Raw genomic sequence first — 13,975 nt, 5'->3', positions numbered from 1 at the left:
ATTTATTTTATCTTATCAATACAGTCCATATTAATGATGTCCTGGTAACCACCATTGTTTGGTAAAGGGGACAGAATCACAACATAAACAAGATCAATACTGGTTCGCTTAGCCCTTTGATCAAAATAACATGATGATGATGATGAGGATGATGATGATGATGAGGAAGATGATGAGGATGATGATGATGACGATGAGGATGATGAGGATGATGATGATGGTGATTATGACGATGAGGATGATGAGGATGATGATGATGACGATGATGATGATGATGATGATGAGGATGATGATGATGGTGATTATGACGATGAGGATGATGAGGATGATGATGATGACGATGATGATGATGATGATGATGTTGGTGATGAGGATAAGGATGATGATGATGATGGTGATTGTGATTATGACGATGAGGATGATGAGGACGAGGATGAGGATGATGATGATGACGATGAGGATGATGATGATGTTGGTGATGAGGATAAGGATAAGGATGATGATGAGGATGATGATGGTGATTATGACGATGAGGATGATGATGACGACGACTGATGATGAGGATGATTATGACAATGAGGACGATGATGAAGAGGATGAGGATGATGACAATGAGGACGATGATGATGATGATGATGATGATGATGATGATGATTAAATGTCTTGCTTTATAGCCGCCAGGGTCACTTGATGAACATGAAAGTTGCAATACTTTGTGTGGCCACTACGCCACTAATTAACAGTAATAATAAAAAAACATTAACAGTATTTTAAAAGAGTCCCTTTAACATAATTTTTCATTTTCTAAAAGAGATGATTTTGATGAGATGTGATTTCAGCGAATCATGAAGAATCTTGAACATCATCAGTTCTCCCCTAAAACACGTACGGAGAAACAAACAGGGTGACCTTGGTGAGATAGCGGCCCAGCAGGTTGTGACGCTGCAGCTCGCTCATCTCCACCTCGGCCTCCAGAGTGGTGGGACCCTGGATGGGCGTCACCAGGAGGAGGGTGCCGGTTTGCCGGCCGGAGCGCTGCACGCTGAAGTGACCCCGGCCGTGGCCGCCCGCCAGGCCAAAGCGCAGCGTGTCGCCCAGAACGCGAGCCGCCGACACCCGGAAGAGGACGCGGGGGGCGGACATGTTTGACACCACCGACAGGAAGTGGAAGGAGATGGAGTTTGGCGCCTGAGTGCAGGCCTTGTCTCCCAGCATGCACGGGTTCCTCTCACAACGCCTGCACAAAGACAAAGAAAGGATTGTTATTTTAGGATTCGTTTTCAGTCTCCAGTCCTGCCTGTCCTCAGACCTCGAGGGGTTCGTCTCTCTTCTCTGATTCCTGCTTTAGAACTTTCTAGCTGGTAAAAGCTCTTTTTCCTCAGACCTCGAGGATAAACAGTGAAACGGTCTTCTAAAATATGTCTATATGTCTGTTTAACAAACCCAAAGCACATATCTCCTTCAAAGAGCAACATCAGGACTGATGCCGTGAACGCAATGCCAAATGAGTATGAATATTTCATACTATACATATCTATTATCTATCTAACTTCTCACTGACCCCTACCTGACTCCTTGTTTTTATTAAAAACTTGCCATGATCTTTTCCTAACCAGGTTTGTAACCTAAACTTAAGTTTGTCCAAAAAGCAAACTTCTCCCATGTGCAATTTATTCTCCTCTGAAACGGAATGGTTTCACACACGCAGTATGAAGGTAAATCGATGTCAAAACACTTAGAAAGACGCGCAGCAGCGTGTGTGTGAACGCATGGTTACTTTGTTACGCGTGCGTGCGTGCGTGCGTGCGTGTGTGCGTGTGTGCGTTGTCGTGCGCAGGTTGTACGTCATGCGTAACAAGAAGCTGCGTACATATGAAGCAGTGTGCGCACGTCTGTCTCTCACTGTTTGACAAATGTTGTTACGCGTTCACACGCACGTGCGGTCGCAGATTCTGATGCTGCGCGGCCCGAATTGATCTGCTGTGCGCACCTACTCCGCGTAACATGAGCGTGTAATGTAGTTGCCTCCCCTGGTTGACTGAAATGAACAGGCCAACTACATTACGCGTTCAAGTTACGCGGAGTAGGTGCGCACAGCAGATCAACTTCCGGCCGCGCAGCATCAGAATCTGCGACCGCACGTGCGTGTGAACGCGTAACAACATTTGTCAAACAGTGACAGACAGACGTGCGCACGCTGCTTCATATGTACGCAGCTTCTTGTTACGCGTGACATACAACCTGCGCACAACAACGCACGCATGCACGCACGCGTAACAAAGTAACCATGCGTTCACACACACGCTGCTGCGCATCTTTCTAAGTGTTTTGACATCGATTTAGCTTCATACTGCGTGTGTGTGTGTGTGCGTGCGTGTCGAGAGAGAGAGAGAGAGAGAGAGAGAGAGAGAGGGAGAGATGGCTATGGGCGGCCACCAGATGGAACTATTCCTCGCAGCGTTCAGGGGCGGAGCCACTGATGTCCGATGGGGTAGCGAGAGAGAGAGAGAGAGAGAGAGAGAGAGAGAGAAAGCCGTATGTAGCCACCAGATGTAGCTATGTCCCTAGCGTCCGCCGGGAACAGCTGGCTTAGGACACGTGTGTGCGGCGTGTATGTGTGTGTGGGTTAGCGGGACACGAACAAAGAGAGAGAGAATGCGCGAGCGATATTCTGAGGCCCAGAAGGCGTGCCGCTATCACACGGGCTCGCGTGAATGAACTGGCGTTTATTCCGCGAGGCCGGTCTTTTAACTGATAGTAGAGGCTTTCTGAGCTCGCGAATATGGCGGAGGTTAGTCGGAAACACTGTTACAGAAATCAACCCAGCGGCGTGGGTACACGATCAGCATTCAAATACAGCAGCACATGAACAAACGGACTCGATCAGAACTTAAAACTCATTAACAAGAATTACAAGCATGTCCTACACTATTGAATCTCTGCTTCTGCCCAGACAAATAGCCTCTTACTTTTGTCGATGTGAGATGCGTCGATGTGAGGGTTTCGTCCCGTGCGGTGATGGCGTTCCTTGACGCCGGCAACGGACGGTAGTTCGTGGGCGCTCGTTCAGCGCCGGATCCAATTGGTTGAAGAAAACCGTTAGTAATTCTTCCTTCTGCAGGGAACTGATGAACACTCGCGTGGCTCGGTGATTTAGTCAGCTGATTTCAGACAAAGACGGGTCGAGTTATCCGTTCTGCTGGCAGCTGGGACGAAGAAAGTTTTTCTTCTTACCGCGGGGAACGGGAGAGTCGCGCTGTCGCGGTGGTCTCCTCGGGATCCAAAATGATAAACAAAAGAAAAATAAAACGAGTAGAGAAAAAGAGGGGTAAAACAGTCTGTTGCTCGTCCAGCGAGTTTGGGGGAAAGACTGCGGCCTAGGACAAAGGAAAACGCTGCAGACGTAATGTTCACCTCCTGGTGTAACGCGAGTTACGATGGAGAGAGAACGTTTTTCTGAGGGCCGCGGGATTTATAGCTCACGGCTGCTCCGGGGGACCCCCTGGAGTCCCATGCAGTTGCCAGCCAATGGGGCACCAGTTGTGACGTCAGATCTCGCGACCAGGTGGAGGTGACACTAAAATGGTGGTTTGTAGTTTTTTATCTCCCTTGTCCCATTGTCTGGCCGCATTGTGTAGGCTTTGTAGGCCGCATTGTGTAGTCCTAACGGTTAGGTCCCAACATTGATGACTTTCCTTCTTCACTTCCATTAGTTTGTTGTTTCTTTTTCTTGGACTGGAAGTTGAATGGTCTTCTTTCTCTGCCTGTTGATCCTCCATTGTGAGTCAGCAGTAATGTAATGTACCTGGTCAAACACTTTAGACTAGAGGGAGCCTGACTCAGCAGTTGGAAGTTACTGATTTCCCATTCCAAGTAAACGCAGCATACTTCTGTGAGTAGCTCCACCTGCAGACCAACCGCTGCTGACTGACGGAAAAAGATCAAACTCATTTAGAGTTTAGAGGGAATGTGACCACAGACACGGAGATCCTATTTCTGGACAAAGCAGCAACAAGCACTTTCATTAGTGGTCACATGATCAACCACCATTGTTTTAACTCACTCTCTGATAGAGAGGAACTTAAAACACAATTACATAGATGAACATGTTGACTGCCACTTTAAATTCACATAAGCATAAAGACCACATTTCTAAATAACTAAATTCCTAACCATGACAGCCCACGCTTCTCTCTGACACAATCCTGTAGGAATAAATCAAATCTCTATAACCACTTTTGGTTTAGTTCCTGTTTCACGCCTCTTGGCCGCCATCAGCTGACAGGAGGCTGGAAAACCCAGCAGGGCCATCTGAATCCAAGCCTCAGTCTGACTCAGGCTCCAAGGAGGGATGCTAACTGTCGGGTGGAGAGGGGAAGTGGGGTGGGAATGTTTTCAAATCTCACTCCGTCGCCAAGTCTTTGTCTTTTGCGGTGAGAAGGTTGGTTTTCTTTGTCTCGTCTGCCCAGTTTGTATTCCTTCTCGACTTGTTTGTTTACAGTTTCACTGTGCTGTTGAGATGGGATTACAGTCTTTTTATCATAAGGCTGTTCATCTGTTAGACGCTAGCAGTTTCTTTTGTCAAATTCAAACTCTGTTTATGTTCCATCCACATCTCTAAGGTCTTAAAAATAGGGACTAAGTTTCTAAACTAGCTTGGCTTTGTATGCTTTGAGAATAATGGCAATGTGTTGTGAAAATGCTCCACATGGTGATTCAGCAGCATGGCTCTTGGGAAGGTGCTGAAGGTCAGTCAATCACTACTACATGTAGCCATTATGTCTTGTACAGATAATCGTAGTCCCCAGAGGATGACATTTTGATGTCGAGGCCTACGGTGGTCCTAAGAGCTCCTTTGAGAAACAAGATGCAAACAGAGGTAGCACAGGCAAATAAAGTTTCACAACACTTGAACACCAGGACTGTGATATGTCCTTTTGACAGACCTGGATCAGGACTGGTGGCTTAATCATTTCAAGTTGTTTTTTATTTGTACTTGTCACAGGTGTGGAGATTCACAGCACTGCAGTGATGAAAAAAGGAAGGCGGTGAAGGAAGAATGTGACTCTTACATTGGCGAGGTCTTGATGTAGGTGGCGTTGCTCATGTGAGGACATGCCACCATCACACACTGGAAACCTCCGAACGTGTTCACACACACCTGGTCCGCTGTGCAGTTGTGCATCTGGTTTTCACACTCGTCAACGTCTGATTACAAGAGGACAGAGACAGACAGTGACCACCAGTCTCTAAACACTGCCCAAACCCCCCTGACTGATAGGGATGACCTTTGAACTCTGACCTGTGCAGCTGCGTCTGTCTGCTGAGAGGTCGTAGCTGGGCGGACAGAAGCAGTGGAAGCTACCAGGTGTGTTAACACACTGGTGAACGCAGAGCCGGCCGGGCTGACCCAGAGGAAACAGACGGCACTCATCGATATCTGAAACACACAGGATAGCAGTAGTAGTAGTAGTAATAGTAGTAGTAGTAGTCTTACTATTACATAGATTCCACATCCTTGATATCGGAGGTCAGTTTCCTCCACTAGTTGAACTAGTGACAACCAAAATACTCATTAGTTAGCTAGTTGCATGAAACACTCGCATTGGGGCTTCCCATTGGTCCTCCATTTCAAAATAAAAATAAAGTACCAACCAATCAGGACACAGGATTTTGTAATTACGCCCCCGCAAAGCATTTGCATATTGCACACTAGTTAGCACTATAACTACACGTCATTGCTTCCCTGTAGTGACAGCGCAGCAAGAACTAGCAGTAGTGTCATTGCATATGGGGGTGGTAGTAGAAGTCATTGAGGAGAAATATGAATCACCTGTGCAGATGTTGTTGTCGCGGCCTGATATAGTGAAACCCACATCACAGGTGCAGCGGGTGGAGCCCAGGAAGTGAGTGCAGTGAGACGGACGTACGGAGGAGGACGGGGTGGGAGATGTCTGGTATGAAGATGAGACAGGTGAAGGTGGAGATGCTGAAGAGGAGGAGGAGGAGGAGGATGCCGACAGATCAGCAGAGACGGGGAATGAAGAAGAAGGAGCAGAGGGAGCGAAGGAGGCCAGGGAGTTTCCGGTGCTGTTGAAGCCTGAAAAGATTTAAAAAAACAACAAGACATCAGAAAACCTGGTACTGAACCAATATTAGTATTCAGGCCGGTATGAGCACGTACGTCTGCACATTGGCTGCTGGCCGCTCCACCTCAGGGAGTCCAAACACACTCGTGTGCGCGGGCCAATCAGGTCATAGCCAGGATTGCAGAGGAAGTGGACCTCGTGTCCGATGGCAAACACCCTCCCCAGTCTGCGGCCATGAGCGGGGGGCTCTGGTTTGGAGCAGGATGCTGTGAGCAGATAAAGACATGTTTGTTTACCCTCTGAATGTATTAAACCTTCTCTTACAGGCCACCGAGATGATCCCCGAGGAAGATGGTGTCTACATCTGGTCTTGTGTCTCACCGCCAGTCTTGAAGATGGCCATGGTGCTGTTGTGCAGAGCGCTCATCTTCTTCCTGAGGGAGCGCAGGCCCTGCTGGTATGACGCCTCGTGGACCGCCAACATCTTCTCCACCTGCTGCAGCGAGTTCAGGAGGTCATGGGTGGATGGACAATCCTGTGGACGGGGATGAGGAGACGTTAGAGGACACACTCCGAAGCTGCCGGAGGACTTCACAACAATCTGAGCTTGTGGAATGACTCCATTTGATGTCTCACAACCAGTGATGTTGTTAGGCCTGGGGGTTGGAGCTACCCTAAAGCCCCCCAAATAATTTGCCTTTTTATTTATTTTTAATTTTTATTTTGAACAAGTCTTTATTTTCAGAATTATCTCATACTGATGAAAGGTATACATAGAGTTTTAGGATTATAGCATCATAGTCTGTAGAAAGAATTTACTTTAGAAAGAAGCATTTCTGTAAACGTCTATTTGTCTTTTTGTTTTTGATGTTTTTTACAGACACTGTATCCTCATTTTGCTGGAATAAATACAGAACAAATACATACAAAATACTGTTTTTTGGGTAAAGTTCATATTTATGTTGTCTTGGTTGGTCTTGGATCTACTGTATACTTTATGACAGAATCACACTCTGATGAACCAATCTACAGGACAGTAACTGGTGTAATTAAAGTACCTTCTTTAGACCTGCAGCTTATCTAATGGAGAGAGGAATTAGATACGGTATCACTTTAAGACACATTAACATCATCAGGTTCTAAGCATGCAGCTTTAATGTGTCTAAAAGTTAACATGACAGTTAACTCTTGAACAGAGTTCCTTTTTTTTCTTGTTACCAGCTGGACTTCTTCACTGGTTGTACTTCTAATACAGTACTAAAAATATTTTGTATGCTAAGCCCCCTGTCTTTAAACCCTAGTGACGTCCCTGCTCACAACTAAAACATTTTCTGATATAGAATTCTGCAGGAATCGGAAATTAGTCAGCACTTCCGGTTCCCGAAGTCAATATGTTTAATTTATGTGTTTTTGGGTATACCAGAAATACGGTCTGAAGAGATTGTAATGCTTTGTTCCATAATGTAACATATGTTTGTAAATACCCCTCTTTTGAGTTTTGAAGCTTTTAGGAATCTTAAGAAAGGCAGTTGCTAAGAAGTGGCTAAATGAGGCTATTAAACTTCATCACACCGACTAGTCTGTTACTAGTAGTCACATTCATTTGTGTTTGTTGTGTGTCTAGTTGTTTGCTGATGATAGGCTACGACATAAAAATGGAAGGATACCAAAAATAAACCAATATATAGGCCTATATGGCAACATAAATCACCATCTTGCTGGAGGAGTAATTACTTTTACATGCTCACACATGTATAAAATATCAACCTCATCACCTGAAAGAATACTGGTGAAGTGGTGTTGGACGACATGTTGTCATAGCTTCTTGGTACATAATGGCTACCGGAGTTACAACAAAGCGATGTGCTAGAGAGCACTATTCATCTGAATGCAAAATACAATTTCACCACTAGATGGGAGTAATTCCTACACACTGCCTCTTTAATAAATCATGGTTGCTACTGTGGTGTTGCTTGTTGCTACCGCGTGTTGCTACCGCGTGTTGCTACCGCCGCATTGCTATCACCGCATTGCTGTTGCTACCTCCGCGTTGCTGTTGCTACCTCTGTGTTGCTGTTGCTACCGCGTACAGTGGCATTGCTACCATGTGGCGAGGCGTTGCTACCACTGCTTCCTTATCTGGTTGCAAAAATTCCAAGATCCACAAACCAATGGGCAATGCCAAGATGACTTTGTCCACTTCTTATATACAGTAGATGCTTTTTTCTCTCTTCCTTTTTAACATAGCTAGGCTAGCAGCTTTCCCTGCTCCTAATCTTTGTGCTAAGCTAGGCTAATCACGTGTAGCAACACTGTTCTGGAGAGAAAACTGATTTCCATCTTCTCAACTGACTGTTAATGAACATATGTAATATGAAAATGATATAATGTTGCTTAAAGAAACAATAAACGTCCTTCATAGCTTCCCTCAAAACTACGCGTTGTTGTTATACCATAAAGAGAGTTGTTAATCTGAGGAAATGATTGCCCACAGTGTGTGTCCTGTCAACTCCCTCCAGTCTGTCTGTGGAGTTACATGTGTGAAGTCTATACATAGAGGTGAGGTTTTCAGAGCGGCTGCAGTAACACCTGAGTGAAGACTTGACCCCAGTCTGCCAGCTGACCTCCAGCTGAAACGCTCACAATAACACAACACAAAGAGAACCTCTGGGTTTGTGTGTTTGGGGGCGTTTCTCTGACGTGTGTTACAGGCAGCGAGCGGCCGGGGATTCAGGAGGGTGAACTTGAGTTCAACATGTTGGAATGACAGTATTAGACTATGCATGAAAAGAAACCTCACACACACACACACACACACACACAAACACACACACACACACACACACACACACACACACACACACACACACACACACACACACACACACACACACACACACACAAAAATTAAATGGAGTTAAATCAAATTTATAGACAGACACATTTCATACAAAACCTAGAAAATAAATACATGAAAACATATTTGACAACAAACTGTATGATGATATTTGTTATAATGATTATGATTATTATGAAAATAATAATAATTATAATTATAATAATAATAATATGAATGAAATGAAATACCCATGTTAATGATAAAATACATGAAGGGTTTTTAAAAGAGACTTCACTCAAACAGCCAAAATGGAGCTCAAATTTAAAAAGTAAAACAAAGTGATGTACATTTTTGGACACCAATAACCAGGATAATAATCACTTCATCATGAATAACTTGATTTCTTTCTGTTTAATTCACCATTCACAAAGGTTTTTAGATACTCTATAGAGTTTTGTTTTGATTAAAAATAAAATGCTTTAGCTCCTTCCATTCCAATAAGTCTTCTCTTATTTATGACAAATATCTGAATATCAAAGTTGTACAAACCATCGCTGCCTGTCAGCTTTTTGTCCCTTTAGTGATCTCATTCTCTTAACCAACTGTTCATCAGCTGGTAGCCGGCTTGTATTGTATAATATTCCAACTGAGTATGAAGCAATAACTTGACAAATATATGTTTTTTCTTAAGACAAAATAAAGGTCCACAACAATGTTCTATGATCACATCCTAGACTATCAGCAGCTGAAATAAAAAAGAAAGTGTTTTTGCTCTGCGAACTTTAGCTTTCATCATTTAAGTGTATTAATACATAGATCACAATTTTAAAAATAAAGAATCCTCAAACCTTTAAAGAACAATCAAGTTTACTTGTGACTTCACCACAGGTTAAGACCTCAGTGGTGGAAAGGAAGTACATTTACCAAGTATTGTAATGAAGTGATGTAGTATTATAGATTAAACTACCATCAGTACAGTAATTAATAAGAGCTCCACCTTAATCAGCTCCAACATTTAAGTGAACACATTAATGTATCAATACTTATAATGAAATAATATCATATATCCTATTCTGCACAATGAGTACTTTTCCTTTTCGTATTTTAAGTATATTTTGATTCTGACACTTGTTACAGAGTATTTCTACACTGTAGTATGTTACATAGAGTTATGAGCAGTTCAATCAAATTTGATCATTTTTCATGAAAATATCCAACATTTCACCAAAAACAGCAACAATCTGAGAAGAACACTGAAATGATACATTTCTGTAAGATAATTGTGCCAATGCATAAAGTATGTATTATGCTCATGGTTTGAACTCTAACCTGTACGTTGTATTGCCACAGTATCATTATATAGTGAGTGAGGACTTAGTGAAACGTGTCTAAAAAACGACTGGATGCAAAGACAATGAAAGTGTCTCAGTGGAAACCCTGAGACGTGTTGTTGAAGTAACTTGTACTCACCTGCGATGAAGAATAGGACATGTGATGAAGACACAGCGTTAACAGAACGGCCCCAGCGCTCTTCATCCTGATAAACGTCTTGTTGCTTCAGACTCCTCTGCTGCTCCACGCCGTCTCCAAAACTAAATCATCTCCTCTCCTTCTGTTGCTTTTCGAGGCCACATGCCAAATTTCTCCTCCACTCACTCACCGCGACCCCTCCACCCTCCTGCAGAGGAGGAGGAGGAGGAGGAGGAGGAGAGTGGCTCCCACATCTGGAACCACACTCTCACTTCATCAGCATCCCTATAAATAGAGTGAAATTAGAAGGAGCAGTCAGCTGGTGGTCGTGTCTTTTTAATCATCATCATGCACAACAAAGCGGCTGCAGATCAGTGACTATTTCAAATTCACTCTGCGACCCTGGAATGTGACTTCTGCTCCGATTACAGCAGCTCATTTTGTTGCAACCCTAAACCTGCATGTCTTGCAGGGTAAAGTGGTGTGGCTCCTAAATGACAGGGCAGCCATATCTGCTGATAGCCTCGTGTGGATGAACCCTGCCAGAGAAGGAGAGCCTTCTTATGAATCCATGTATGATAATGGGAGAGTGTCACTGAAATCTCCTGAATCCGCAAGGGATTGCATTGGAAGAAGCAAATAAAAAGACACAGGTGGTGGTAAAATATTAATTTCTTTATTTTTACCAAACAAGACCTTGAATGTCATTGAAGGCTCCTTGAATTTCATGTGAAGTATTCAAGAGTAAAAAACTGTGTTGGAATGAGTTTTATGAAAACAGCCCTGCAGTCAGTGTACGTAGTGTTGGAGGAAGCCTTGACTGCTGAAGTACCAGTAGTACTAATACACACTCAAGTGCAGATACCTGAGAATTCTACATAAGTACAGTAAGTATTTGTAATTCATTACTTACCACCTCTGAGTAAAAGTACTAGTACAACACATTAAACATACTGTTACAGTTAAAGAACTAGTACCTTACAGACGAATACTCTGTGATAGTAAAACTACTAATAATTCACAGTAAAAAATACTGTTACAGTAAAAGAACTAATAATACACTGTAAAAATACTGCTTTTCCCAAACAAGTGGCTGAAGTTTGGATCCTTTCAGAGACATTCTTCATCCATGTGGCTGAGCTGCATTTCGGAGATGATTATGTTGGTGGAGTCACTAATTATGATGTGAAGCTTTGAACAACCACATGAAGGCTGGAAGAGTTGATTTACAAATGTTTGTCTTTTGAGAGAAACTCTTTTCTTTGTTCCTGGAGTTTGTTTTTATTGTAAAGCTATAAAACTAATCAAACAGAAAGCTTTAGCCTTCAAATCCAAGCAGTGATGGAATACAACTGTGAATGTTGTATTCTTATATATTATATTACTTGATTATTATGGCTGACTAGCTGCTGGAGGTGGATCTAGTTTTAACAACTGTATACCTGTGAGCAGGTTAGTTTGTAGTAATGCATCATATTTGATAAGATCATCTTTGCTCTTATATTTAATTAAAATAAAAAAGTAGAAGTATAAAGTTACATATAGGAAATATTATCACAAATGTATTCTTGTGTACAGTGCTTTATGTCCCATCACTGAATAAATATTCATATATTTTGTATGTATTTGTATTCCTTTGTGTATTTGTTTTATATTGTGTATTTCTTACGACAGTACTATGTGCCGTAAACAGAATTTTAGGTGACGTCACTTCCGTGTCCATAGAAATGACCAATCACGGAAGGGAATCCCTTGTCTAAGAATAAAGAAATATCTTAGAAATATTTAAATGGACGGGAGTGTATATTTTGACAATAATCTACAAAATAATACAAAACATATTGGCAATGACTCAAAAATAAATGTTTCCTTATCTTTCCAATTCATGAGGCTAATTAGGCAACTAACTTGAAACTGGTGTGGGTGGCTCTATATATACTAGCCTACCGCAGCCACATGCAGAAATCAACATGGAATCGAAAAGGAAACCCTGGCGAGAGGAGGAGACGCTGTTATTAATGGAGCTAGTCGAGGAAAGGAAGCTCATCATTAAAGGCAAGTTCAGCCCAACGCTTACCAGCAATGATAAAAAACAGGCATGGGAAGACATAGCGAATCAACTGTATGCTTCTCAAGCCTTCTGCCATCGGTCACCGGATGACTGCGAGAAGAAGTGGTATAACGTTCTCTCGAAAAGCAGAACTGAAATTGCAGCTTTCAAGGCCTGCTCCATGCGCACTGGTATGTAGTGCTTCTTTTTCATTTGCTTGCATGCCACCCTATTCACTCATATCTTATTCATTTTTATATTCTTATGCAGGCGGAGGACCACCTGGCAAAGAGTTGAGCACAGTTGCAGAAGTTGTGCAGCGCATACCTGGAGAAGATAACCCCAGCATCTCTGGGTTGGAGGGAGGCCAGGATCCAGCTGCGATGAAGCTTGAGTTGCTTTCAAAAGGGTGAGTTTACAAATGATTCCTGTTACAACTCTATAGGGATATTGCGCTGCAGCCTAGGTGCGTTTTGATGAGAGATACGTGCGTAATTGTTGTTGGATATTTGCCAGGCTACTGTTCAGTAAATGTCTAAAATGTGTGTTTGTTCAAGTCATAACCATAACAACAATAGAACCATTTCTGATATTTCAGCCATATTCTTTATTTTTCAGTTTGGATTGAGATGCATTAGAGTCTCCTGTGTCCCCGGGCATCTCCGACGCTCACTCTCCCCGTGCTTTTGACACGGTGCAGCCAGGCCCAAGCACTTCGTGTGAGGCTACGGGCATCAATCAAGTGGTGGGTGAAAAAGAGAAAGGAAAAAATCAACTTAAGTTTATCACATCTTGAGCATGCCGTCTCTTTTGTTTTTCAGGCCGAGGTGAGTGATTGTGGCCCAGCAGAGGAGACGGATGATCTGCAGGCACTGCAGAGACAAAAAATTAAGCTGCAAATTAAAGTGTTGCGCCTCCAAGAGGAGTACTACAGCTTGGCTTTAAAAAAAAGAAAAGATACAGAGTGACTAATAAAACGAATTGATAAAAAGCCACTGTATCCATGATTTATTGTTATTCTTACCCAAAGTGGAGGTTGGCGAAGTGTTGTCTGAAGGCTGCCACATCACATGGATGGATGTTGCCAGGGACGCTCGCCTCTCCATCTCCTCCCTCATCTCCCTCGTCGTCATCATTGTCTGCTGGTGGGAGTGGGACATTGCGCTCCTTACAAATATTGTGCAGTATTGCACATGCCATAATGATACGGCACACTCTGTCTGGAGTGTGCCGTATTTCTGAATGCAGCACATGAAATCTGCGTTTCCACTGGCCAATCCCTCTCTCCACCACACTTCTTGTGCTTTTGTGCGCCCTGTGACAAGAATAAACCCTCCTATTAAACCATATATAATATTATTTTTTTTAAATTTAAAACAATTAGGCATTTCGTTGGGCTTACCTATTATAGTTCATTTGGGCGTGTGTCTGTGGCATCTGAAAAGGGGTAAGAAGCCAGCGGCGTAAAGGATATCCCCAATTAGGTGACACCCAGGTGGCACAATGTGCCTCTCAAAAAGCTGCTTC

At 43.2% G+C, this 13,975-nt stretch overlaps 1 protein-coding gene across 1 annotated transcript; it reads right to left on the bottom strand.

The window, feature by feature from the left end:
• Positions 1-756: 756 nt before the first annotated feature.
• LOC311019160 (fibulin-7-like) lies at positions 757-10,507 on the bottom strand. The gene is made up of 7 exons (XM_084018409.1): positions 10,399-10,507; positions 6,471-6,624; positions 6,185-6,355; positions 5,834-6,100; positions 5,303-5,440; positions 5,073-5,208; positions 757-1,237 (listed from the first exon to the last, which is right to left on the bottom strand). Exons 1-7 carry the CDS (start codon positions 10,462-10,464, stop codon positions 877-879), a joined length of 1,293 nt encoding a protein of 430 aa, XP_083874535.1. The 5' UTR covers positions 10,465-10,507; the 3' UTR covers positions 757-876.
• Between the last annotated feature and the right edge of the window lie 3,468 nt (positions 10,508-13,975).

The sequence above is a fragment of the Eutrigla gurnardus genome, assembly GCF_963514095.1.
Source record: "Eutrigla gurnardus genome assembly, chromosome: 9".
NCBI lineage: Eukaryota > Metazoa > Chordata > Actinopteri > Perciformes > Triglidae > Eutrigla > Eutrigla gurnardus.
This window is presented reverse-complemented; position numbering and strand designations above follow the sequence as displayed.